We start from the raw sequence: 26,112 nt of genomic DNA, 5'->3' as shown, positions 1-26,112 counted from the left end.
TGCATGGACTGGCGTCACCCCCTCAGATATTTGCCACTTGCTGCTCTACTGCACACACAGCATCCAATAAGATGGGGGCAATAATAAGCCTTTACAGTTCACAATGTATTTGTTTGTGCTTTAGGAGCCAGTCCACAAATTTAAAATCTGTATCTATGAATGTCACCCAGTGATCTCACATATAATGCAACATAGTATTCATCTGTACTATTCCTTTAACTTGTTGGTGATCAGAAAAACAGGTAGAAATCCCAGGGAGTAGATCATCATGCTGCCGCAGCACAGAACTAGCAAGAGAGATTTGTGACAGACAAATGAATCCCTGATAAAGCAGAAACCAAGTAAAACTGTCCAATCCGATAATCCGATTCGCTTAGATCTCTGAACCTTTTTTGAGACATTTCTTCTGATAGCAACACAACCCCTCCAGTGTTCCCCAAAAGCCAGATACCCTCACATTCATAACAACAGAAATGACAGATCATAGTTACAGTCACCCGAGCTGCTCATTTCAGCACCATTAACTGCTAAATATTAGAATACACTTTTATAAGGGCGCTGCCATGAAGGGTTAAAGATGCAATCACTTGGGCACAAGACACCCTGTTCCAATGGCATTATTGTTTCATGTTTACCAACCTGCGACCATTAGTTCACAATCTAAATTGCTCATTCCTAACCTTGCATATGTCCCCCAGAAATCTCCTGCTCACTGAACTGAAGAGCGGCGGAACTGTTGCAAGATGAGGCCGTGTAATTTAAAGGACAATTAAATATGAACAGTAACTGCTGGCTGCACTTACTTAGAATAATAGTCCTCAAGGGTGCCAATTATATTCCAGCTCAAGTTTTACTTTAAAAAAAAAAAGTGCACTTATGTTTCAAAAGCAAACTTGATATTCATTTGAACTGTTTTAAGAGTTTTTATCTGTGCGTTCCAGACGTGTCCCCAATGAATTGCTTGACAATTGGTTTCGATCTGGCATTTTTAAACTGGCGAAAAAGACAGGTGACTTCTCAATGAGGGTGTTTTAAAACTAGAAAAGGCCCAGAGCTGGCCAGCACCCCAAACAATGACTTGCGAACACTGCTGGACATGCACTGGGACACTTTCTCCCTGAGATTAAGGTGCCTCTACAATATCCATTTCTGATCACTATGCAAGAGAGTGTGTGCCAGCAACAGGCCCTCATTCCAGGGAAGGGGTTCAAGCTACAATATGGAATTTCGTTTCAAATAAAATTCTACAGATGAGTGAGGCATCTGGATTTGGTTATTGTGTGCCTCAAAGTGTTCATTTAACAGTTCGCACTTAATGTAGAGTGGGAAATACTTTGATTACTACATTCTCTGCTTATGCTGCAGCTCAGTGACTTCCTGAGCCGGAGGGACGTGATTGGTGGTTATTAATCGGGGAGAGTGTATCTTATGAGTACGTAGTGAATGCATCTTTAACCATTGTGCAGCTGTCAAATATAAGCCTCTCCAATACCAAGGAACATAAAACCAGTCATTTCAATAAATATCTCTGCATATTTATATTTGTATATATATATATATATAGATTCTACTAGTAATAAAATCTCTCATCTCTGTTAAATTCATCTGTGACAAAGTAGATTACCATACTTTGCAATCTCAAAATAAAGGCAGAATGGGCAAGGTCCTAATTTAGAGAACATTCCACATGTACATTTCATTTTGAAAAGGAAAATAATACTTTCGTTCTTACTCATTCCATTTAGTAACACATTTTGGCTTTTGTGACCTCTTTAAAAAAAAAAAAAAGTTGAAACTTTTGTCCCATCGTACAGTTTCTTCTGTTCACATCAGTTCTTTTTTTTTATTATTTAATATGTCAGTTGTTTGTATTTTTGCATGCATCGCAGGAAGTCACAAAACCAGAAGGCAAAAGAAAAAGTCTCTGATTTTTTTCTATTTTGCTGTGATAATTTTTTTCTTTTTTGTTGCCGGCTCATCTTTGTTGCTGTTTGGCTGTAACTAGATAGCAGGATGGCGTATAATCTTCATGTAGGCTGTTTACGCCCTGTAGCAAAATTCTGCATATTTACAGATCTAGGCCAAATCTTTGATGTGAAATGGCCAGCGCCGATCCTTTTATTTCCCATAGAGTTTTTGTGTATTCTTTAAACATACTGAGAAACAATATGTTCTAATAAGACACCACAATTTGATATGTAAAGAGAACACACCATGATTTCTGTATGGCAACAGTCTCTATGTACAGTCACGCCACGCACTGTCCTGCGCACATACACATTCACTCAGTCACACTGCTTTTGTACATGGAATCTAAAGTTCCTTGGCTGTACATGGCTAGAATGGCCATGTGGTGTTTGTATTTATAAATAAAGTTATTTGAGCTTTCAAAAATAAAATCAAAAACAACGTGAGAAACATAAAAATGGAAAAAGGACACAATACTTTAAATAAAAGCATCAGTATGGTTCAGAGTCAATGACACTGTTATACTATTTAAGGCTCTCTCAGAGTTGCGGTGTGGTGGAGCCAAGGGTATCCTCTGAGCTGGGTCCACGCAGCTTGGGGAGAGAGCAGTAAAACTGGAGCTCACTAAACAATTTCCCTTTTGTCTATATATTTGTGTATATATAATATTTTGTTGTTTTTGCCTCCATGGCAAATCAAATGTTAAGTGTGCTTTATATTACAGTTGAGCTCCAGTCAAGGTGGAGCAGAAAGTCGGTTGTCTCTAGCCATGGCAGAATAATACCAATTATCCCTTACTCATGCCTCAGGCACAAGGCAGCCAGTTCTCTGTATCACACTCGCAGGACACTGCTGCTACTGTCTGCAGGCATAAATGTTTCTATAGAATGCTAGCAAAGTATATTTTGCCTTTGCTGTTTGAGTATTGTTCACACCAGTGTCTTTTGTATTATTAAATATAAATTTTTTACACATAATACTCCTTGTCCTTATTTTTCTGCTTATTGTGGTTGCCCTTAGAGCTGTGCTGCTTCTCCTTCATCAGGGCTCCATTGCTCTGTGCAGAGTTGGTGATGTAATTCCGCGTCTCATCCACCTGGTAGGACCCCTCATCTCTGTTTCTGTACTTGTACATGGCATATAGGAGGATCAGGATGCAGAGGGCGGCAGCTGCCACAATGCCAACGACCATCCCCGTCGTGCTGCTAGACTCCCGGACCACCTCAGAAGCCCCCGGGACTCGTCTGCTTCCCGGCATCGTGGGATTTGCTGTGGGCACATTACGGAACATGGGGGATGTTATTAATGGACTCCTGAGCTTGGTGCTGTCTAGCTCGTAGGCAGTGGGTAACGATAGCAAGACTATATCAGGTTGGGGTTTGAGCTCATGGTTATTCATTTTGCCAGCAGGCACCATGGGCACCATCCCAGAAGACGTGGAGCGTTTCAGCTCAGGGGGCAAACTTGTGGTAGAAGTCCTACCAGGTTCGGAGACTTTGTTAGGTTTAAAGTCCTTTGATCCCCATTTGGGCGCCTGTGATTTGAAGCCACCATCGAAGAATGATGTGGAAAGGCTCTTATCTGTTACCAAGGAGAGGGTGGTGTAAAAATCTTCATCATCGGTAGGGGGCAGGCTAGAGTCAAAGGTTTCCCCTGAGCCATACCCAGATATCACCAAGCCATCATCATCATCACAACCATCGCTGCCTTGGTCCGACAAGCAAGGTAACCCCTCTTCAGGGGTTACAGACTGGGAATCTTTGGTGGTCTCAATTATGGTGAGAAGTGGTTGGAAGGTAGGGGGGAGAGTGATGGAGGGTGCACGTGTAGCTACAGAGGGAATATCTAAAGGATCCTCTACAAGGACTGGAATTACTAATTCATCTCCTGGTGGGGGAGGGGGGAGGAAAAGGGGAAAGAGAGACAAAAATATAAAGTTAGTATCAGATATCTGCAGTTTCCACACAAAAAAAAAAGGATGAGGGGTTCTGTGCACATGTAGTAGTTGGCTCTACTACCTAGATCTAGCCCTTACCTGCGAAAAGACTTATGGGCGTATTTATTATGATGTGTAAAACGTAATTCACCTAAACGGTGTAAAAAGCTGTGTAAAATAAATGGAAATCTAATTGCTGATACCGGTAATACTTAATTTCAGTTTTTACACAGCATGACAAATAGGCCCCTAAGAAAAAACTAGTAAAACCTTTACGCCATTTTTTACACGGCCGAAGCCTGGTGATGTGTGGTGTTAACCTGCCATTTTTTACACCACATAAATACTATGCCCATATCTGTATTAAACTGTTTGCGTATTTTCTAAAGGAGGTCATTTATTAATCTCCTATTAATATATTGATGTAATATAGTGCCATGTTTATTATAGTCCAGCGTGAAATAAATGTGCCTGGATAAGTATTTTCTAATATTGTCCCTTGTTAAAGGAGAAGGAAAAATTAAAACTAAGTAAGCCTTATCAGAAAGGTCCATCTAAATATACCAGTAAACCCCCAAAGTAGTGCTGCTCCGAGTCCCCTGTCAAAAGAAACACTGCATTTCTTTCCTTCTATTATGTACACATGGGCTTCTGTATCAGACTTCCTGCCTTCAGCTTAAACCTCATTGCCCTGGGCAAGAGCATGCTCAGTTTGCTCCTCTTCCCCCTCCCCCTCCCTTCTCTGCTGTAATCTGAGCCCAGAGCAGGGAGAGACTCAGGCAGGAACTGATGTCACACCATGTTAATCCTGCAGCTCCTATCCTAAACAAACAGAGAGTTTCTAGAGATTTTTACACAGGTATGGTAAAACATTCTACAGAATAAATATAGCATTCTAGCTTGCACTATTGCAGCTAATCTATTGGCAATAAAATGCCTCCGTAGCTTTCCTTCTCCTTTAAAGGACTAAATAGAATTTGAGCTCTTGGATCCTCTACTATTTTATTCTGCTTATGTCTTCTCCTTCATAACGATGCAACAGACCACATGAGGGTGTTTGGGTGTCAGCACAGCGAGAGCAATTGTGCATGTAACTGTATTGCTGCCACAAGACTATTTCTTTCCCTCACAGACGTCTCTCCCAGCTGCTTAAATCAAGCATGCATAGAAAGAAACTGAAGTATATCTAATAACTAAAAAAAATGATAGCTTTTATGTTATAATATAGGTGGTTTCACAAAACTGTTAAACCTCAATTAAAAATAATCATAATAATAATAGTCATTTTACATGTGGGTTGATTTTAAGTGTTAGTACTGAGGCTGATCTTAACTCACTAGAATGATACGTGCAGGATTGTAAAGAATGATAAAATCATATTTTCACCTTCCGTGAATCAGAGTTTATCAGCTCCTATCTTTATTCTGTTCAATGTTTGTGCTTTCATTTGTGCTGTATTATATAATAGACACCGAGTGCAATGATGAGTGTAATGCATTGCTCATATCTATGTTGTTCCATTAGTTGAACATTCTCATCAATTTCCAGGTCATGTGGTCTGTTGCAGTTTAGATCAGTCTAAGATATTCTCACTATTCTGACATGATAGAGCTTCAACCAGGTTTTTTCAACTGTGTAGGAATTCAGATATTGTTACCTGATTTTTCAAGATTTGCTCCCTACATAGACTATGATACCAAGCTCTCTGGGTCACATCCACAAAACATCAAACAAATAATTCAGCATAAAAAACAAATGGTTAAAACAATGTTCCCCCAAACTTAAAATGAATAAGACAAAAATAAAGTATAAAAGAGCACCACAAACGTATAGATATATGTTGCAATCACAGAAACATTCAGAAAAAAAACTTGAAAAAAAAAATGAAGCAACCGAAAGTAACTGAAAATGTCCCCAACTTAAGCTTTAAAAATGACAACTGAAAAAAAAGCCCTGAACAAAAAAATGATGAAAGAATCAGAAGGGAAAAATACTTTACTGTGCAGTCGACTTACATCCACAAATTGCCCGCATGTTTTTTGGCATGTAAAAAAAATTTATAAAACAAAAGTTGCATAAGAATGTCAAATTGATACATTCTTGTCATTTAAAAGTTTTTTGCTAGTTCATTATTTTTCCAGCAGTTTGTTTTAAACCAGAAACCAAGTTTTGTGAAATGGTTTAGAAATGTGGATTTGTTACTGAGCTATTCTTTTTAAGAGAAGGGATGACACAAGTAAGGCGACAAACACATACTCACAGCACGACAACACAAAGAGAAAAGTCCGTAACATGGTCACAAACGGCTTCTTTTTCTCTGTTGCCGTTTTCTCAAGATTTAAATGTCTAAAGCCTTTAAAATGATGTACAAAAATGAGACAAAAAAATTTAAGTCCTAGATTTTGTATTATTTAGATTGTTTTTTTTTTTTTTTTTGGCCTTTTTAATTCAAACTGGAAAAAAATACCCAGTTTGTCAGCTTCAAATTATGTCATACTTAAAAGTTTCTTAGTTGTCTGTTTTTCTCAGGGATTTACTAATTTTTTTTGGAGAAATTTAACAGATGAATTAAATAGGTTGTGAGGTAAAAGGGTGAGAGGTAAGGGTCAGATTTATGAGGACACTAGACATTGAATGAAAATGAGAAGGCCGAAGGTGTGAGTCAGTTGCCATGTCCATGATAAGGCGTTACGAAGTGATCTAGCAGCTTTTGAGCTTCTGGCTGTAAGGAAGGGACAGGCATATATACAAGAACAGAAAAAAAGAAAAACAAACAAAAAACAAAATGAACATTTGCATGCCCATCTAGAAAAATAAAAGGCAAAACTCTAAACACTGAGAAATGTTACAAACCCTAAACTGCAACTTGTCCGACATGCAAATCTCCTTCACCACCACCCACCCAGAAGGAATCTGATCCACACCAACCAGAAGCAAGAAAAATACCAGACAGTTACGTTCATCAAAAAATACCCCCAAAAGACTTTTTTTCTTCTACTAAAAAAATTATAGAAGTGAAAAAATGAGTGAGTTCAACATGAAGAGCAAAACAAAATTCACAACAAAAAGGGGCTTAGATTGAAAACTTCTATACTCATCCACAGAACAATTTTAGCTGCAGGTCTGAGAGAAATGTATGTAGCTGTGAAGGGGAGACAATTCATGCAAGGCCAAGGGTGCCTTTACAATGCCCAAGCATGCACACAGAGCTTCATACTACAGTAGTGTAGGGTGAGACAGGCTCTTGGGCTAGAATGGTATATAAACAAGACTACTGTACATCTACAGTAACATGTCATGGCCATTAGCAGGAAAACAGACCCAGATCAATAAATCGGGGCAGCTAAAGTTGTTCTTTGTCGTGTGCACTGAAAAAAATGACAGCATAATCTGAGGCTCATATTTTATACAAGGGAGGGCAGAAATTTGGAACCAAATCAAGCATTATATAAAGGAGAGTGTAGTGGAGAAAATTACATCAACAAATAAAAACCACATGGGAAAAACACTGTAATCCCACAAGGGAGGAAAGGAGCCAGTCTTTTAATGCCAAAACAGAAGGGATGCTTCACGGGGTTTCCAATTGATGCACACACAGACTGCATGGTGGTAGGACCTTGTTAGTTTTCATTAACTATCAATAATGAACAAGTTCAGTGGCCAGTTGAATACTGTGCACTGTAATCTGCCTAACAGTGCAGGCCATGGGGCTATATTTTGCTATAATGAACAGGTTTTGGGGTTTGGCTTTATTCCCTTGCAATACTTCAGAGACATCTGATGAACAGATAGAAAATAGCAGCCATTCTTAAACCAAGAAGGCCCAGATGAAATGTATGTTGTACATGTAGGTGTGAAAGGTATTCTTTGCTATTTGGAGATTTTCACTTGTTGGCTTGCACCCTTAATATTATTGGGGTAATGATTTATTTTGTTGCAGGCAGCAATTCAGTACATCGCCAGCTGTCTGTTTGTGCATGACAAATGAAAAGATAATACTACAGACTTTTTTTGATTGACATTGGGTCAGTTTTTGGCTGCAGGACTTCAATGCATGCTTAAAGTTGCATTTAGGGAAAGTATAAAAGAAAAAGAACATCCAGCAAGCTAGAAAAAGAAAGGGTAAGGAGCAGGGGAGGGAAGAGGCTGGAAGCAGTATATATCCCCAGACTGTGCCATTACACTGAACACAAGCATGTCTTGCCCTGACCTTCAGTGACCTTTTGGCCAAATTATCAGGAATTTGTGTAAAGTTTCATATAGGTGCAGATTTACTACTTTTTCCTAAATGAAGATCATGGATGTATTCTGAAAGCCATACTGGCCAATGAGCAGGTGCTAAACATACAGTTTGTGCAGCCTGTGCAGTGGCACAATGGGCCCTGGGGATGGCACCTATCTGGTTTTGAATCAGAAAAAGTGCTGTCCAGTATTTCACTGCCAGTTAGTGAACCATTCAGTCTATATGGCAGTTGATTGCGTACAGATGCCAATGTGCTAAATGCCTTCACCAACATATCAGATCACAGTCAGCATTTTCAGGCAAACACACATTTAAGTCTAAATTGGCTGCTATTTTGTCTGTGTGTGAGTTTAAGTTCTATAAAAGCCCCCTGTGAACTGCTATTGACAATTAAACTGCAATAACCTAAGCATTAATAGTTGCTGCTAAAATGTATCTTTATCCTATTACTCAATGTTGTATCTTCTAACATATACTATCCACAAAAGATTTTTTTGGACCCACATATTATATAAAATCACCAAACTCATCGTATTTTGCATCATGAAAAACATCGAAAAGTACAATAATGAAATAATGTATAAGTACAGGGCCTGTGATGAAAAGTCATAGTATGTGTTGGGGTTTGTATTGTATTGTACTCTACTTGCTATAAAGTAATGTTAAAATGAAGCCAATCTTAAGGTAAAAAACCTAAGGTGAGTAATCCTGTGTGTAGAACAGAGTCCTGTGCTGACGAACCCTTTGAAAAATACAGATTGTAATGAGGCCTTTGTAAGGTTTTAAGTAACTGTATGACATATTAGGTATGAATGCTTATTATGACGCACCCTATGTGGCACTGATGCTTATCATAGCAAACTCTGTATACTTATTTTTATTCTGCTGAATTAACCTATGAAATATTGCAAGAATATGCCTTTAAAAATATTAGTCCTTCAAACATCTCCCAGCTAGACTGTTGGCTAAACTTATCTTCTCTGCACTTGATGCAAAACTCATCTATCTCACATGTGAAGCCATCTCTGCTGCACCTCTCTGCAAGTCCATGCACTGGCTAACTATACATTTTTATATCAGATTTAAACGCATCACTTACAAAACTCCTTGCCTTGCCTTACATTTCAAGCCTTATTTTCAGATACTCTTCAAATCTGCCACTTCATTCCTGCAATAAATTTAGACTTTCATCCATTCTAGTATCCTTCTCACATGCACTCCTTAAGGACTTCACCAGATCAGCTCCCTATCTGTGTAATGCATTACCCCATAACATTTTTCTACCCTACAGGGCTTCAATTATTCCCTAAAAACAAACCTATTTGGTGAAGCCTTCACACCTACCTTACAATGTCTTCCAGCCCCCCTTGCAATAGACTTTCATTCTCACGATAATACATTAGTCTTGCCACATTGCATTCTGCTGATCCATTATCTCCTCACTAACCGTCATGAACATAATATGTCTCCAAATAAACTTCTTCACACAGCTTCATACTTTTACATCTTGCGTCCCACTTATCCACAGATCCCCACCCCTTGTTGGCAAAGCCCTCATTTCCTATTTGATCTGACTATATGACAATTTTTCTGTATGTTGGAGCTTTAGCAGTGAATGCAATAATATATAACTAACATTACTGATCAAGAAGCCTATAATGATAAAGTGCAAATATGTATGAAAATAAAATGTGATGGTAGGAACATTTTTGGGAGAAGATGTCGGTAAGAGATATATGTATAAAGAACCCTATTAGATAACTACTTATCATTGCATAAGGCCCATGTTATAGTATAGGTTTGTCTTGGTTATTATTTGTGTTCTTTAGGATCTGGGAAGGGATTGTCAAGCTATAGAAGAACCACCCATACTTTATTTTTTATTTAAAAAAATTTGTTGCAAAGAATGCAACAAATGAAATAATGTAATACTGTAAAGAGCTTCGTGAGGTTGGAGAGTTTCAAGTATAACTTGGTTCATTAATTGTACCACAGATAGTTTCATTGTGCTAAACATGAAGATTTTAGAAAATTCCACTTTAATATAGAAACAAGCTTTTGATTTTCTGTAATATGTTGGTCCAATAAAAAAAAAATACCATAGAACTGTACAGGCTTATGTTACTACACTGACCGCTTCATTGACATTTTTGTATATCAAAACGAACTTTGTTGGGACATTTCTACAACATACATAGAATGTCATACATAATATTCAGAATACATGATATAAATACAGTATATGCTGGATTGGAGCACTGCACCAAGTCTAAGATCTAGTCTGTAATGGCAGACAAATTATATAATAAACAAAAAGGTCTATACTGCTATTTTTTCTGCATCATACAGTCTAGACCTTTTTGTTTATTATCTATAATAAATGTTTTTGTTTATTTTATATATATATATATATATTTACTGTATATATATCTCTGAGCAAATCGATTCAATTTCTTAAAGACCGATATTATTAAAACTACCTTTTATTGAACACATTTTAAGTTCATATTTTCTATCCATACTTTGCTGTAGGGATACATTAATGTATAGAACACTATAAAAATTACTTATTTTATACCTTTTCATAAATTCTTACAAAGCAAGTCCATATTTGGGCAGTAATTATTAATAATAATGTTTATTTCTCTCTAAAAACCCAATAACAATTACAACAAAATTGTTCAAAAAATCTTTCAGTTGTCCCCAATTTTCCCATTTGTTTTACAGACCCTAGAATATAAAATCTCTATAGGCTAGGAATTTAGATATCACCTGATATAATCTGCAGCATTTCAAAAACCCTGCAGTAACCAAAAAAAACCAATACTATATTGCTTAAATACAAACACATTTTTCATAATTTTGTGAATAGGGTGTTGTGTAAAGTTTGGCATTAGACATCTAAGCACATTGGGGTCAATGTTCCCTCTAAGGAAAGAGCACACAACAAAACGTAGTTGCGCACAAAGAATTGTGCGTGAAAACAAAAAAATCTTGCATTCATTCTCACTTGAGCACACAGGTTTTAAAAGCTGAGCACAAAATTTTAAAATATGCACACAAAAAAATTTTTGGCTCACTTTGCCGAGAAGGAATTAGAGGGAACATTGATTGATTGGGGCTGAAAAAATATGGTCAATACTGCTTCCTTTGCCTACAAGGAGAGGACTAGCCATGAACCAGAAAAAACATTGACCACCATATATAGATATAAATACAGATAATGAAATACAGATAATGTCACAAAGCTGCAGCATCTGCTGTTTAGGAAATTAATTAAGCCAAAGTTCCTTGATCACTGGCTCATCCTAATGGGAAATTCCAAAATGGGAAAGGCATGGAAAAAACACAAATTCCATAGCACATTCTTGTTCAATGAAACATTTGTGTGTCTGGACTAAACTTGCTTTTTTTCTATATTTCACATATTTACAGTATCATTATCATTAAATATCTTTCTACTGATTTAATAATGTAGGTCATTCTACAGTTTGGTACTTTAAAATGGAAACACAATATAGGCACATGGTGTTAGGTTGGAAAAAGAACTTGTAAAACTGGGAATATTACATATTAGACAAAACTAGTTTGCTCAGCCTCTCTGATGGTCCATTTTACTGAATTCCCAGGCTGCATACAATGTAGAAGGCTACACAGGGTTAAGTGAGGATGAGACCAAATGATTCAATAAAGTGAGAATGAGATCAAAGGATTGAATAAACCTGACCAGGCTCTACATACAGTACATTGCATGATATAAGCACCACCAATGTAAATCTCCCTTAAAGTCTTTGTTCTGTACTGACTGTAGCGCATAGCAGAGCATTTATAAAAGAAGTCCTTTTAGAGCCAGACAAGACATAGCTCTACAGTACAGCCCCCTCTGTTGTTAATTAAAATGTTCCAGATCTTTCCCATTTTTGGAATCTCATTGGGCATACAGGGTCAGTGGAAAATAAAAGATTGTAAAAGAAAACTGAGCCATGGAACCTGAAATCTGAGAGCTACATTACAAGAGGTCCAGCATCATATCTACAGAGACAGCACATACTGGTGAGATTGACACAACAGACAAACACAGGACTGACATAACCCATGCATACTCTCCAGCATAATGAAAGCCAGTAGGGACACCCATTTGCTGGCAGAGGTGATTTTTACTATGCTTCACAATGGTTTCAGGGCTCTAACAGCAGAAAATGAGTACAGCTCGACAGTTTGCAAATACACAGCATGCAACAAACTTGTCACAAAAAAATAAATAAATAAAAAGAAGTATTGTGCTATGGGGCAATAAAATCAATTGTCATGCCATCTAGATTGTCTGCAGTGTGACGAGGTAGTTGTGTGTATACAGGCATGGCTAAGATACTCTCTTCTTCCTCTGTTGGGGATACAACATTTAAGGCTTACAAACAATAAGCCTGGAATCTCTGTATCCAAGTGCGGCTTTGGCAATATCATTCACAGAGACATAAACCAAGATATTTTTTTTAATACAAATGAATCCATGGGCTGGATAGTATTGAGTGAAGTGAATTTCCAATTTCTGTGCAATTCTGTTTACCAACTGCAGGGAACAAAACAGCTGTCTCTGCACATTAAACAATGTTTTTCATTAGTATCTTTTGATGTAGGCGTGGGAACATTAAGTCAAATTGTGCTTTGGAAGATTTTCATCACAGTGGTCCTGACATACTGCAGTATGGGGGCTACAGTCTTCACATATGGATAACATATGTGTGAATTTCTGTGATATTATCACACACTCTGCATCACACTGGAATATGCAATAAGCCACAGAAACTAAAAATGTAATTTGGAAGTGTTCACAGAATGATGGCTGCAAGAATAATGTGTTCATGTTGCTAAGCCAAGTGTATGGAGATTTGTGGGTCTGATAGCACGGTAGGCTAAAGGTTTCAGGAGGCATTTGTGGGCTGTAGGTTTCATATGTTTGAGTTTTTGTGTCACTGACAGGCTCTAAACCTAGTTTAAAATAAAGTAGCATTAGGGCACCTGATAATATGTAGGGCTGGTACGTGAGTGCCTCATAGGCTGTAGTGCTGATTATAGCAGCAGTTGGGCATCTGATTGGCTCAAGGGCTGGTTTTTGTATATGGTAGCATTAATGCCCGTGACTGGTTTCCTTATCTTTTAAAAATCCATTTCCTTTAAATCGATCAATACACCACCCTAACCAAGGTAAGAAACCAGAACTGCCATACTCTAATAACAAAGAAAGGATGCAATGAAGAAATATTATTAGGAAATAAGGGTTTTTATAGTGCCATATAACACAAATCTAAAGACATCAGGATGCAGCTTATCTAATAGGAGGTTCTCTTATTAAACAGTAGAAATTGGTACGTTTCAAATAAGAGCAAACAAAAATTGACTGTATATGATTCATTATTGTAACAGTGTGGCAAACTTTGGGGAAGTATGTGGCAAAACAGCATCATTTCTGAAAGTCTCCTTGTCCTGTGATTTAGTCTTCATACTTTATGTAGGCATGCTTTCTGAATATAGCCTCATCTGTTTTCTGGTGAGTTGATGGCTATAAATGGAAAAACTTCAGCACAAATGTAACCCCTCTGTTTCTGCAGAGTAAGATGGTTTGAGATAGAAGGTTTGAGTATAAATTGCCTCATAACATACTGCTGCAACCAGAAAGCCCAAAATTCACATCCTACATCCCTAATATAGTGCAAGATTGTATGACACTCTCTCTACAGTTACCAGTTGATTAAGGAAACCAACAGGTAGGCTCCAACCAAATATTTTAGTAGAACAAAAAGATTGGTGCATACCAATATTGTACTCTTTCTTTATTAGGGTGGTGGCAGACAGGGAGATTAGTTGCCCAGCGACAAATCTTCTCTACTGCAGGCGACTGAAACCTTATACCTATTTACTGAATAGGAGAACTATAACTCACACCCCACACAAAAAACTTTTCCAAGTTGGAGAACTTTGACTCACAGCCTTCCTTGCTATTTCACAATTGGGGCAAGCACCTATCATAACCTAGGAGTATATACTGTATTATTTAAATTTAAATGAGTGACCATCCACCTGGAGTAGCTTGATAATTGTTTTTATATAATTTTACTGATTATCTATATATTGTGTTCTTGGCCTGCCAAATTTTAAGAATTTTGTTTGATAAATAAATTATATACTTTTTGAACACATTGGTCTTAAAATACACCTTTAATTTATTCCTCTCTCTATTCCTTTTAACACTAACTCTCCATAGCAACAGAGGGATTATATTTGAAGTGAAGTACATTTTGAATATTTTACAACCATTGTGTAACCCACCAGTATTAGTCGTTTTTCTAACTCCAAGTTGGCACTGCAGCCAACTTAAACTAGAGCTTAAGCAGGTACCATGATGTCCAGTTTATAATATGCCACTTAATACATACAGACATAGCAAAGAAATATTTGTACTATCTCTTCTATGCAGGGAAAAATCCATCAAGTACAAAAAGCACACATGCAGGAGCATATTGCCCCATTTTCAGATGCAAGGACAATATGCTCTTGGATAATCATGCTCCATTATGGCATGACTGAATTAGAAAGAGACTGTAGGCTTCAAGGTGCTGTATATTGGAATAACTAGAGAAAGGGAGAAAAAAGGCACAAGGGAACTGACGGCTTAATACCTAGCTGGACCTACCTAGTGTTTTAGGTTTCTTTACAAAACCCTTTTATCTTAATGATGGCAAGAAACAATTTTGTTGCCTCAGAAACATATTATTGCTGGGTTACAAGGGAGCTAATGTAAAACAATCATTGGAAAAAAAAATCACAAAATGGGAACAATAAAAAAAACTGTGGAATGAATGACTTTAAACAACCACAGACATGAAGCGATTAAAAAAAAAATCAGAATGGATTTCAAATCACCAAAAAATCATGCGGTACAATATGAGGTGGACAAACTGAAAATGTTTTCTCTTTTTTAAAAATATATACAACGTTTGTATATATTTAATAAATATGGGAAAATATTTACCTAAACATTGGTAGATTTTTAAAAAAGTTTTTCAAGAGACTGACATACATCATAGAGTCACTTGTTATGAATCCAACCTGGGCATCCACAGCATGCATTATAGTCTTAGAACTCTGGGAAAATCAGGCAGGATCTAAACTGGGCTGGGCAGAAATAACCTCCTTACTGGTATAGCTCCCTGCCAGTATGATGCAGGCCTTTCCCATGTGATGGACAGAAACAGGTCTCAATGATACAGAATCAAGCAACTCACATTTTAGTGAAGCCCTTGGGCTGTAGCCTAGTCCTTAGTGCAAGGATTTGTCTTCACATCAGTATTAATTAAATATTCCTTTACAATTGCCTTTGTTTTCTTAAGCACTTTTATTTTTCACCCTCAGCACCTACAAGACCACCTAACAACCTTACATAACATAAGTGATTCACCTAACACTGAGTTTGCCCACTGACAGACTATCTATCTCATTATAGAAAAAGATGTCTGTAGAAATAAGATTTATGCTGAAGTACGGCTGAAATCTAGTAGGAACCCTGGACAAAAAGAGCTGTCAGTAGCTGTGCTCTCTGTAGGCAGATCTAGCCTCACTGACAGATAAATAAAAGCAATTTACCCAGAGGGGTAGCGAATAACATACGCAGCTGTCTAGAATGTAAGGGTGATTTCCCAACTGAATGAATATCCGCAAAAGGCTATGTCACACTGTACTTCATGCTGATGTACAGCCTTTTCTAAATCCAGAGAGTAGTATACTTTAATACTGCTACTACTACTACTGCTAGTAATTTTTTCCATCAAGAGAGCATTATACTTTACTACTACTACTGCTGCTACTACTATTGCTAGTAATTCAGCACCACATTTGTAAGTGCTATTAATGTTATTACATCTGCCAGCATTTCTGCTTCTTCTGATTCTGATTTATTTAATCCAATACAGGTATGGGGCCTATTGTGCAGAATGCTCAGGCCTAGTAGCTTTCTGGATAAGGGATGAGTAATTTGGATCACTATACCTTCGTGAACAACAACAAAGGGTACGAACACTATTACTAGTACTACCACTACTGCCATCATTTTTTGGTTCGGTCAGAATCCAAATCCACCACAAAAGAATTACCCTAATTACCCTAATATTGATCTGAACCCACATTTGCATAATAAAATTGAAGGAAAACTGGCTTTATCCATAAACAAAAATGTAATGTCTTTAGTCGTCCAAACTTTTAAAATGATTGTAATTATAAGGGTTTGAATGCTGCTTAACTGAATATGGGTTCTGCAACAAGTATTGGGATTTGCCCAAATCCCAAACCAAATACTAAATTCAGTGCATTGTTAATTTGTAATGCTTCTAAAATCGCCAGTAATTCTGTTTGCTTACTTTAATAGCTCTGCTACAATGAATACAGTAAATGATTCATACTTCTATTGTTGCCATTAATATTTAATTAGTATTAATATTTAAATTCTAGTTTTAAAAACACTGCTTGTGCAATGTTCTACTACTAATAGTTTGCAGCCCCTTGTATGTCTGGTAGCAGTACTTTACTACAAAAAAACAAGATTTACCATGTATTTTTTTAACCAATTTTTTTTATCCATTTTTTTATTTAACTTGCCACAAGGCGAATAATTATAGGTCAGAAACAAAGTAAAGAAGGGTATGGATTTCCAGCCTGTCCATCTGCAGCAGAGAGGCCTGCATTAAATTGCAAGGGAAAACATAACAACTTCACACATTCTGTGACTATGTTTTTAGTGAGAAGAAAAAAAAAGTATATTTCTTTTGGCAGGACAGGTTTTGGGGCATTTGCGTCTTGGTTTTCGAAGGTGTTCCAAAAGAGGTTCTTAATCTAGTTTGCAACCTGCATTTTTAAATTCTGCTTTGCAAAATGGAAATATTTTTGAATAGCACAGAAAAAGCATTCCAAGCTCAGAACATAAGCAGCAATGATTGGCAGAACTGGCCTGTCTTGTTTTTTTAGGCCTGATACATGTTGCAGCATCCAGGGCAAGCATTATTAAATGCACGTTTACACATGGAGAAAACAATTAGTAGAGAGTAATTTTTGTGTCCTCCACATCCCCACAAGTCAGTGGAGTTCTTGAGGATCTTTAGTTATATTACTAATTGTCTTTTCTCCGTGGGTTTACCTGGATATAAAGGCTGGAAGATGAATACTTTGATACACACAGACAGGAAAAGGTAAATACATAGCAATAGCAAGTATAAAGCAAGACAGAAATTCAAGAAATTCTTTTATGTTGACATGTCTTTTACCTAGCGAATGGCAAACATTAAAGCACGCTATTTAGGCTATTAAGAAATAGCAAGCAGAAAGTACACTGACCTGACGTACCTGTGCCTGTATCACAATCAGTCACATCTTCATCGTCACTGCTGATGAAACATTCTGCAGATGAACCTATATCGTCTGTGAGCTGCAAGAGAGGACAGACAAACACATGGGTCACAGGCTGTAAATGTATCACCCCATCATATTTATCATATTTTAAATTAATTGCCATAAAAGACTGACCTTATTTAAAATGGTAATAGCAGGATATCAGAATGTACACAATAATGTAGATTAGCAGGTAAAAACGTATTTATTAAAGGTGAATGGTTTTTTTGGCTCCTTTTAGCCTTCCTGGCAGTTAGGTTTTTGGTTTCTGCATCGTGGTAGAGTTGCACAAGAGTTAGCAAACACGTACAACAGACCCTTCAAAGTCCCCAGCAATCCAGGCACCAGAACATCCACAAAGATAATCTTGCAGCCAGTAGTTTTGATTTTCTCTCTCTCTCTTGAGGGTAAGGGCAGTGGCTGACAGAGAGATTGGTTGCCTGTGATTATTTATGCACGACTGCGAGCGACAAATCTCCAGAACATGCGTCTCCAATGGAAATAACTGAAATCGCCGGCAGTAAAACCAATATAACGCAAAGCCTTCTCCACAGGCAACTTTGTGGCAACTTTGCAATATGTTGTATTTACCGCCAGCAATTTCAGTTAATCCAATGGACATGCAATTTCAGGAGATTTGTCACCCACGAAGATCCATCCTTCACAATGAACACTGTACAACAGTTGGAATATCTGCATTTTTTGCAGAACCATAATCAAAAGTCATGTCCCCTTCTGAAGACTCATTGTGGTGATGTGTCTAGAGATGCTTTGATCTTTGCTTGCTGGACTACAAATATGAAATGTACTAGATGGCCTTTTAGAAGCAACAGTGTGAGCTGGGATATAAATCTGGGATATTGGCACTTCCACACTGCTGACAGTTGTACAGGGAATATATAACTATATCCAAGCATGTTATGTTTTCATGATTGCCATATAGACACATAGTAACAATGTTTTTGTGCATGCAACTTGAATTTTAATAGGCTTTCATGAATCCCAGGCATTTTTTAATTACTATTTTAAAAAGAGTATTAATAATGTGTATTCTGTTTAAACAATATTTTATAAAGCAATGCCTTTCTTAGTTTACGGTTGTCCTGAATTATAACCAACTGATGATGACTATACCCAGAAGCAATATAAATCCAAAGGCGCAAACTCTGACCTTGCACAAAGTTCATTTCATTTTAGCACTGTATTTAAAGCTCATACGGATAGTGTTAACATCTGTCCCTCCCGCTTGCAGCACTGCAATACCAGCATCTGTCTAGCATGGTCAAGTGGGCCATGAGAGAGAAGCCCCAGGGTTGGCTTTCTCTTGTATGGTGCCACAGATTGCTTGGGTTAAGATAGCCCCCCCCCATTCATTTTACTGTAAATTATATTTAAAAAGCCTTAATCCCCAACACATATTACAAGTACAGGCTGTAAGCATATTTAATAGAAAGCTGGGTGAATCTGTTCAATCTTGTAGCACATGCAGAAACACTACTATCAAATATAACCTTTCCCTCACGATATTTGTATCTGGCTTCTAGCTTAGCTGAATCAAGATCTACACACACATACATTGCCATAAACTGATTTGCCTGTCAAAGATCTGGGGTGTCTGCATCTCTTCCCCCACATTCCTCCTAAAGAATCTCCCCACCACTTTGGTCTCCTCTGTCAGATGCCAGCAGGCCAGGGACAGTTGATGATTCATTGCTTTCGCTGATTCTGCACACAGAACATTAAGGGGTTTCTATTCCCACCTGTCCCCAAGTACATTCTTTCCTCTTAGCTGAAGTGCATTAACTTCTTGTAGGACAAACAGTCACTGTGAAGAGAATCACTTTATATAATATGCATTGGCAACAACTATTACAGTTCTCTGTTAAGTCATGCTTTGGATTGTAATAAGAAAATATCACCATTTGTATTCAATCGTTAGTCTTATGATATTGAACTGTTTCTCTGGCACAGTATATGCTTCCATTGCTTATTGCCATTTTTGTTTGTAGCACACAATGCTTCTATACTGGGCATAAAAAATTCTCTTTTTTTCAACTGCTACAGAACTGACCAAAATAGGGTAAGAAGTGCCAATCTGGTTATTACTTCAATTACAGTTTATTTATACAGAAAGGTTAATTTACTAAATGTTCAGGTGCAAACAAATAGTACAAAGCCCGTTGCCGACAATGAACCATTTCTTCTTTATTTGCATCTGCTGCTATCACAAAGGTATCTTTGCTCCCAATTTTCAGAGGTGTAATGATTTCTATGAATTGCAACTTCCACCTGTCCGGTAAGGGATGGGCTTTGAGTTTCCAGATGCACAACCCTTATGTGCCAAAAATTCTGCAGGCATAAACAGGAGCATTAGTTGGTACGAAGTACAGTGGGAGCCCTGGATTTTGCCTGCTCCATTGTGCCCAGAGCAATGCACTTTTGTATGGATGAATGAATTGCATCTAAAGTATTCAGCAGCTATGCCCATGTCTTCCTAATAAACATAAAGTATTGTCCCAAAACTGGCAAAGGGTGGAACTGGAAAGCTGGAATCACATTGTGACTCATCTATACGGTCTTAGAATAGAGCGATACAGCAAGATGTATGGAAACTCTGCCTAGCTGTGATCTCTCCCATTTAAAACTGCAAATACCAACTATTCATCTTCAACATACTTATGCCCCAAAACTCAAGCACATGCATACAATGGTTAAAGACATCCAGCAACAGGAGGTATTTATAACAGGCACATGATGGGTTAGTGCAGTTAACCATCTTTTGAGAAAGCACAGTTAATATAAATCTGAGGGTGTTACATAATGACTACTGCAAAAAAAAATATACAAATAGAACACAGCCAATACTGCTATGAAGGCTTTCTGACAGTACATAACGGGAACTGCCTCACAAGCGGAATGTTACATGGCCACTCCTGAGTCACTTAACACGGATCCAGTGTATACAGATAATAATCAGGAGCAATGAGAGATGCAGGGGAGAAGAGAACATGAGCATGAACAGCAAAAAGAAAATTGCCTGTCTGTCATACCCCACATTCAAAATCCCTTCATTGCCCCAACAAGCAGCCTCGCCCCATGTACAGTACTATCCATTCCAACTTCCAAGCATAACTTGTCATTAGACACTCTCTAGTCTTGCCAATCTCCCAAACCATGGGCCTCCACTTCTTGCAGGTCATGCTCCTTCCCCCCAGCCCCCTGCAGACTTCCCAGGTTTCTGATCTCTCTCAGCCCTTTATTACTTTAACAACAGAAATCCAGATGCCATCTCCCATGAAGAACAGGCTGCAGGTTTCTCTTCTGCCCCAAACCAAGCCCTGCTCTGTCACTAACCCCTGCCAGTCTTCTGCCAAAGATCTACCCTAGAAATAGCTGCATGTGCAAATTATCAGGGAGAGGAGTTTAATAAATCATATGGAGACTAAGTAGGGAACAAGAATGAACAAATTACAGACCACCCACTGTGTGCTCTCTGTGTGCTATATTCACCTTGACACTCAAACTGGAAATGCTGCTGAAGGAGAATTTTAACAGTAGCGAGTGACATGATTGCAAGGGAACGATTAATGGCTGGAGGACTCGGGAATAAAGCTGTCACAGACCCCGTTCTCCAGATTTGCTTTTTACATTGGTGCAGTTATTACATGCTATCTAGATGACACAGGTGATGTACAGCCTGCAATGGCACATGGATAATATACTTATAACGAGGAGAGGAAGGATTTATCACATTTATGTCAGGCATTGAAATCAACCAAAAATTAGATTCTGTTCATTTCTATATTAAAACTTTTGCACAGACGTATGCTGAAATGTGCACTTTGTATAATAATGCACGGTTGCTAATTTGAAGGCTTTTGTCCTAAAATAAAAAATCTCTTTGGAATGAAGTTTTATACCATACCCATGTGTGCTGTCAATAAATGCTCACAAAATGTCAGGTTCAACAAAGAACCAAGCAAAGCTCTTTAGTCACAGCTGTCCAATGGCAGGTCAGATTGGACGGAAAGACAAAAGAAAAGAATTCTATCTATCAGGGATCTTAAAACATTGAGGATTCTCTCATGTAACTGAATCTTGCCCATCAAATATTGTATACACTGGGATACTGTCTGAGCTGGTGTTGATCTTGATAGTGAATTGATTTATGAATATATAGTTATATAAAGCTTTTCATTCTATAGCTCTGTAGAGAGCAATGAATGAGATTTAGTACAAAAATCATTCTGAAGAGCTTATCATTTACTATGAGTGTCCGATTTCCCTATTTTGGTTGGCCCATGGCTACACAGCAGCTTATTTATATGATCTATAGTCAAGCCTCTGAATAAAACACACAGGGGTATATTTATCAAAGAGGGAAGTTAGAGATCCCCACAGTCCTCTAGAGTGAATTCCGCCACTCTCCATTCATTTCTATGGGATTTTTAAAAGAGTATTTATCAAGGGGTGAAAGTTCAACCTTTGATAAATAACCTTTCAAAATCCTATAGAAATGGAGAGTGGCGGAATTTCACTCTAGAGGACTGTGTCGATCTCTAACTTCACTCTTTGATAAATATACCCCACAGTGTTACAAGTAAAGTTTAGCAGTACTATATGTATAGTCATTTTGTTTTGTGTCAATGATGTTCAGGTGAAAAATATTTTTTTTAATGGATTTTTCTCAAAAGTTTTATGCAAACTAGGGTTTCGATTCAGTTTGGTATCTGAACAAATCCAAGAATGATTTATTCTGTGCTTCCATAGTATACAATTGCTCATTCTTCTTTACTGTGCATTTCTGTGTATTATCTTTCTCACCTTGCCACCAGTCTGTCTCTTGCAGATCAATTGTTCTTTAGTCAAGTTTGGGTCTTGAAAAGTATGGGGGATTCCCAAAACAGTTCTATATTTTACTTCAAGGTAGTAACCCTTGAAACCAATAGGAATATTGTTGGCTTTATTTATCTTCAGCTATTCCCAAAAAATCCTGATTTCTAGTTAATTATTCACTAAAAATGTTGTATAGAGTTGCACTGTACTATTTGCTTTCTGTTCTGTTGGTCACTGATGTACTGTTACCAGCTTATTCAGGGACAATTCCTATCTTTGTTGTAGCATAAGGTTGGTGGAGAATCAGTTCTGGTTAAGCCTTCTGGGTTGACACTAGGAAGAGTAATGGGGAAGAGTTTTGGGGTGGAGAGAGAGAAGTGATTTACCTGTGGGCTGTATCGGGGAAGCTGGGACTATGCTGATTCCCCTCTAGGCTCTGTGTTGTCCTGTAACATATTTACTTACACACTTCAGCTCTAGATCATGAACAGGCCTCATCCACCATGCCACATGGTAATCACATAACAGACAAAGTGGTTTTATTAAAGGAACAGTAACGTCAAAAAATAAAAATGTTTTAAAGTATTGAAAATATAATGTAGTGTTACCCTGCACTGGTAAAACTGCCGTGTTTGCTTAAGAAACACTACTATTGTTTATATAAATAAGCTGCTGTGTAGCAATGGGGGCAAAGGAGAAAAGGCTCAGTTTACACAGCAGATCGCAAATAAGCTCTGTCTATCTAATGGTGTTATCTGTTATCCATTAGTTAACCTGTGCCATATAGCCATTTTTCAATTTCTGCCATTGCTCCACAGCAGCTTGTTTATATGAACTATAGTAGTGTTTCTGAAGCAAACACACCAGTTTTACAAGTGCAGGGCAACAGTACATGATATTTTCATTACTTTCAATTTTTTTGGTGTTACTGTTCCTTTAAATAAATCTACTCATGAGGGACTGCATATATTTTATCACTGCTTTGCACTATGCATGTGACTTAAGTTTACCTGTATAAAATGGGACAGTGGAAGGTATAGTCTTTAAGGGAATGCAGAAATTTCAGTACAGTGCTGCTTACTGTATACATTTCCCATATGTGTATATGTGGGGGGCTGTTGCCATGCATGTTGCTGTTACTTGTGGCAATCTATCTTTGGGAAAGTTCTATTTATCTCATAATTATATAAAGTGAAAAGTATGTATGCCCTTGGCCTCTAACATTGATGCCTGCTTAATGCTCTGATTGCACAGAGCTCTGTAGCAAACACATGAGCACAGATAAAGCCCTTACAAAAGAACTTTAATCCTATTTAGTGAAGACATTCTGCTAATGTGATGAATAATCCTATATAGCATATATTTGTCTGAATATTTATTTTAGCATAACTAAAAGTCAAGCATCTGGGACTTCAGAGGAATTAGTTCCTTTATGGGAGAGTCATAATGTGTCTTGTGCATTGGCAGAAGAAGCAATCCCTCATTTTAATGCACTGTGCAAGCAGCCGAAACTTATCAGCGGTCCTCCTGGAAGTGGAAGATAAATCTGCACCTCCTAGGTCTGAAGAAGCCATACTGTCAGCATATGATTTGTGCCCTGCCTCAGCTGACTTATAGCTCCTTTAATTCACTGGCTCGCCTTTCACTCCTTCGTTAAGCTTTATCCTTCTGAGAGCACACAAAGGAGTCGTTATTGGCTATAACTCAGCAGACGCAGACATGCTTCTATAATGCATTGCTACTACAGGCACATCCAGTGAAAGTGTAGGAATCCTGTGACTTGGCCCTCAATGGTTAATATCTACTGTTGTTATGACTTCAGAACCCAACAAGCTTAGCCCTTCTAATGTATTTTATAGTGAGCATTAGTTAACCCAAGCAACAAGCATATCAATGTTGGCATAAAAAAGCATAGATGATAACACTGGCCATTCATGTGTGGTAGCTTCATATTTTTAACCCAGGCCATCACTTAAGTGATGGGTATTCACTTAGGAAAACAGTATGAACTGTTAGTAAGAAATATTTACTCTGATCAGGTGCAAATGATATGCCTGAGGTCTGGCACATTCAGTGCAAGGTGAGGAAAGAAGCACACCGAGTGTGCCAGTGAACCCTATACTGTCCTCCAACTACACCTAGCATTCATAGGCATTGCTTTGGAATGTGAATGTGGCATAAGTAAAATGCATTCACAGTCAGGTAATCATTCCACAGGCATAAAGGATTGAACCTGACAGTGTTGGACACAATGGGTGGACAGGATGCATTCTGGGCAAAGAAACCCTGCACTGTCAACCAGTTTTTTGCATGTACCCCCCCCCTTTTAAAATAAATCCTAACATCTAAAATGTGTTCTGCATAGAAGAGGAAGCAATTGTATTATTTGTATTACTGTAGCTACCCACACTTTCCTTGTACTTGTGCAGTTATGTTTTTGCTTTACAGTATAAAGGAGCAAGCCTCATGCATTATTAGAGACTCAGATTTCTTTCACTTCAACTCTCCTTTTATGAGTCAACAATCACTTCTATCTAAAGGGGCTTTGGCAATTTCTTCTCTATCTGTATTTGGATAGATTGCTCTTATTGAGTGATCAGTGAGCCCTGCTAGGCCTGCACCCCTGCAGCCATTACACTTGTCCAAACTAGCGCACAGTCTGTTATATAACTGCCAATAAAGGTACATGGTTCTTTTCTTTTTCCTCCAAACACCCTGTAGTTGTGTCTAAACATAAAGCAAATAACCATAGCTAACCATGTATACAGTAATGGGTTAATGTAGGCATTTGTGGGCCTATAGATTAGAAAGTGTTCCACTGGGCACATGTACAGTACACACAGAATTGTGTGCAGAAAACTGTAATACTTTTTGAGACACACGCATCTCTATGTTCATCTCACTCAGGCCCATCTCAGTTTTTTGGAAATGGCAAAAAAGAAGTTAAAGAGTACATTAAGGCTGCTTGCATCTTCAAATGCATTCTCATTACTGTGTATGTTTTATAGCACAGAAGAATATGTGCAAATTACAAGCATCAAAATCTGTAATAGTGTTTTTCAGAGTGTGCTAAGCTTTGGAATAAACAGGTACAGCTGGGCTAGTGAGAGAGGCATAACTTCCTCATGGATTGCTTCCCTTCAACTGTCCTCCAGGACTTCTGCAGGATATCTTTAGAGCAGTAGGAGAACACTGCTGTAATAACACTAATCCATATCACACCGGCCTCTCCCAGCACAGGCTGCGCTGTCTGCCGTAAACTTGGTGGCATCCATCACCTGCGGCTGGGCGGGAGATAAAGGGGAATGAGTTTTATAGTGCACTGTGTGCAGGTTGAAGACAAAGCGAGGTGATAATATGTCATCTGTTATATTTACACAGCTGTGCTCAGCAAGGGTTGGGACTCTCTGCTTCCTGCAGATTAAACCACTTGAGCCTCTCTGATAGTAATCAAGGTCACCTCTGCCAGGTCTTCCTCAATGGCTGGAGCATACAGGAGATTTGCCTGCTAAAAGGATCCAATGAGTTGTCCTTTTTAAATTCAAAACTGCTGTACAAATAATAAATACAACCTAAAGTCCAATATGATTATTGAGGCAATACTCTGAATAGTTGAGCACTTCCACCAGGTGCTGGGTCTGCTATCTTTATTTTTAACCATATGGGGTGAGTGTGTATATTACTTTAGTTCAGG

At 38.0% G+C, this 26,112-nt stretch overlaps 1 protein-coding gene and 1 long non-coding RNA gene across 22 annotated transcripts in view; one reads left to right on the top strand and one right to left on the bottom strand.

The window, feature by feature from the left end:
• The window catches only part of LOC121397069, an 88,008-nt gene that overhangs the window by 51,528 nt on the left and 10,368 nt on the right, over nucleotides 1-26,112 (top strand). The gene's annotated exons all lie outside the window — the stretch shown is intronic.
• The window catches only part of nrxn3.L (neurexin 3 L homeolog), a 273,346-nt gene continuing 250,149 nt past the window's right edge, over nucleotides 2,916-26,112 (bottom strand). For 12 of the 21 annotated variants that reach the window (XM_041572976.1, XM_041572983.1, XM_041572984.1 and 9 more), the window contains 2 exons: nucleotides 17,529-17,619; nucleotides 2,916-3,855 (listed from right to left, as the gene is read on the bottom strand). In XM_041572976.1, coding sequence (XP_041428910.1) covers nucleotides 2,936-3,855; nucleotides 17,529-17,619 — 1,011 coding nt within the window. In that variant the 3' untranslated portion in view covers nucleotides 2,916-2,935. Of the gene's footprint in view, nucleotides 3,856-6,371; nucleotides 6,627-17,528; nucleotides 17,620-26,112 lie in introns of those variants that run through there. The other 9 variants (XM_041572988.1, XM_041572991.1, XM_041572989.1 and 6 more) reach the window with 5 other exon arrangements.

This window comes from Xenopus laevis, chromosome 8L (assembly GCF_017654675.1).
Source record: "Xenopus laevis strain J_2021 chromosome 8L, Xenopus_laevis_v10.1, whole genome shotgun sequence".
NCBI classification, from domain to species: domain Eukaryota; kingdom Metazoa; phylum Chordata; class Amphibia; order Anura; family Pipidae; genus Xenopus; species Xenopus laevis.
Note: the sequence above shows the minus strand (reverse complement) of the source record. Positions and strands in the feature narration are given on the sequence as shown.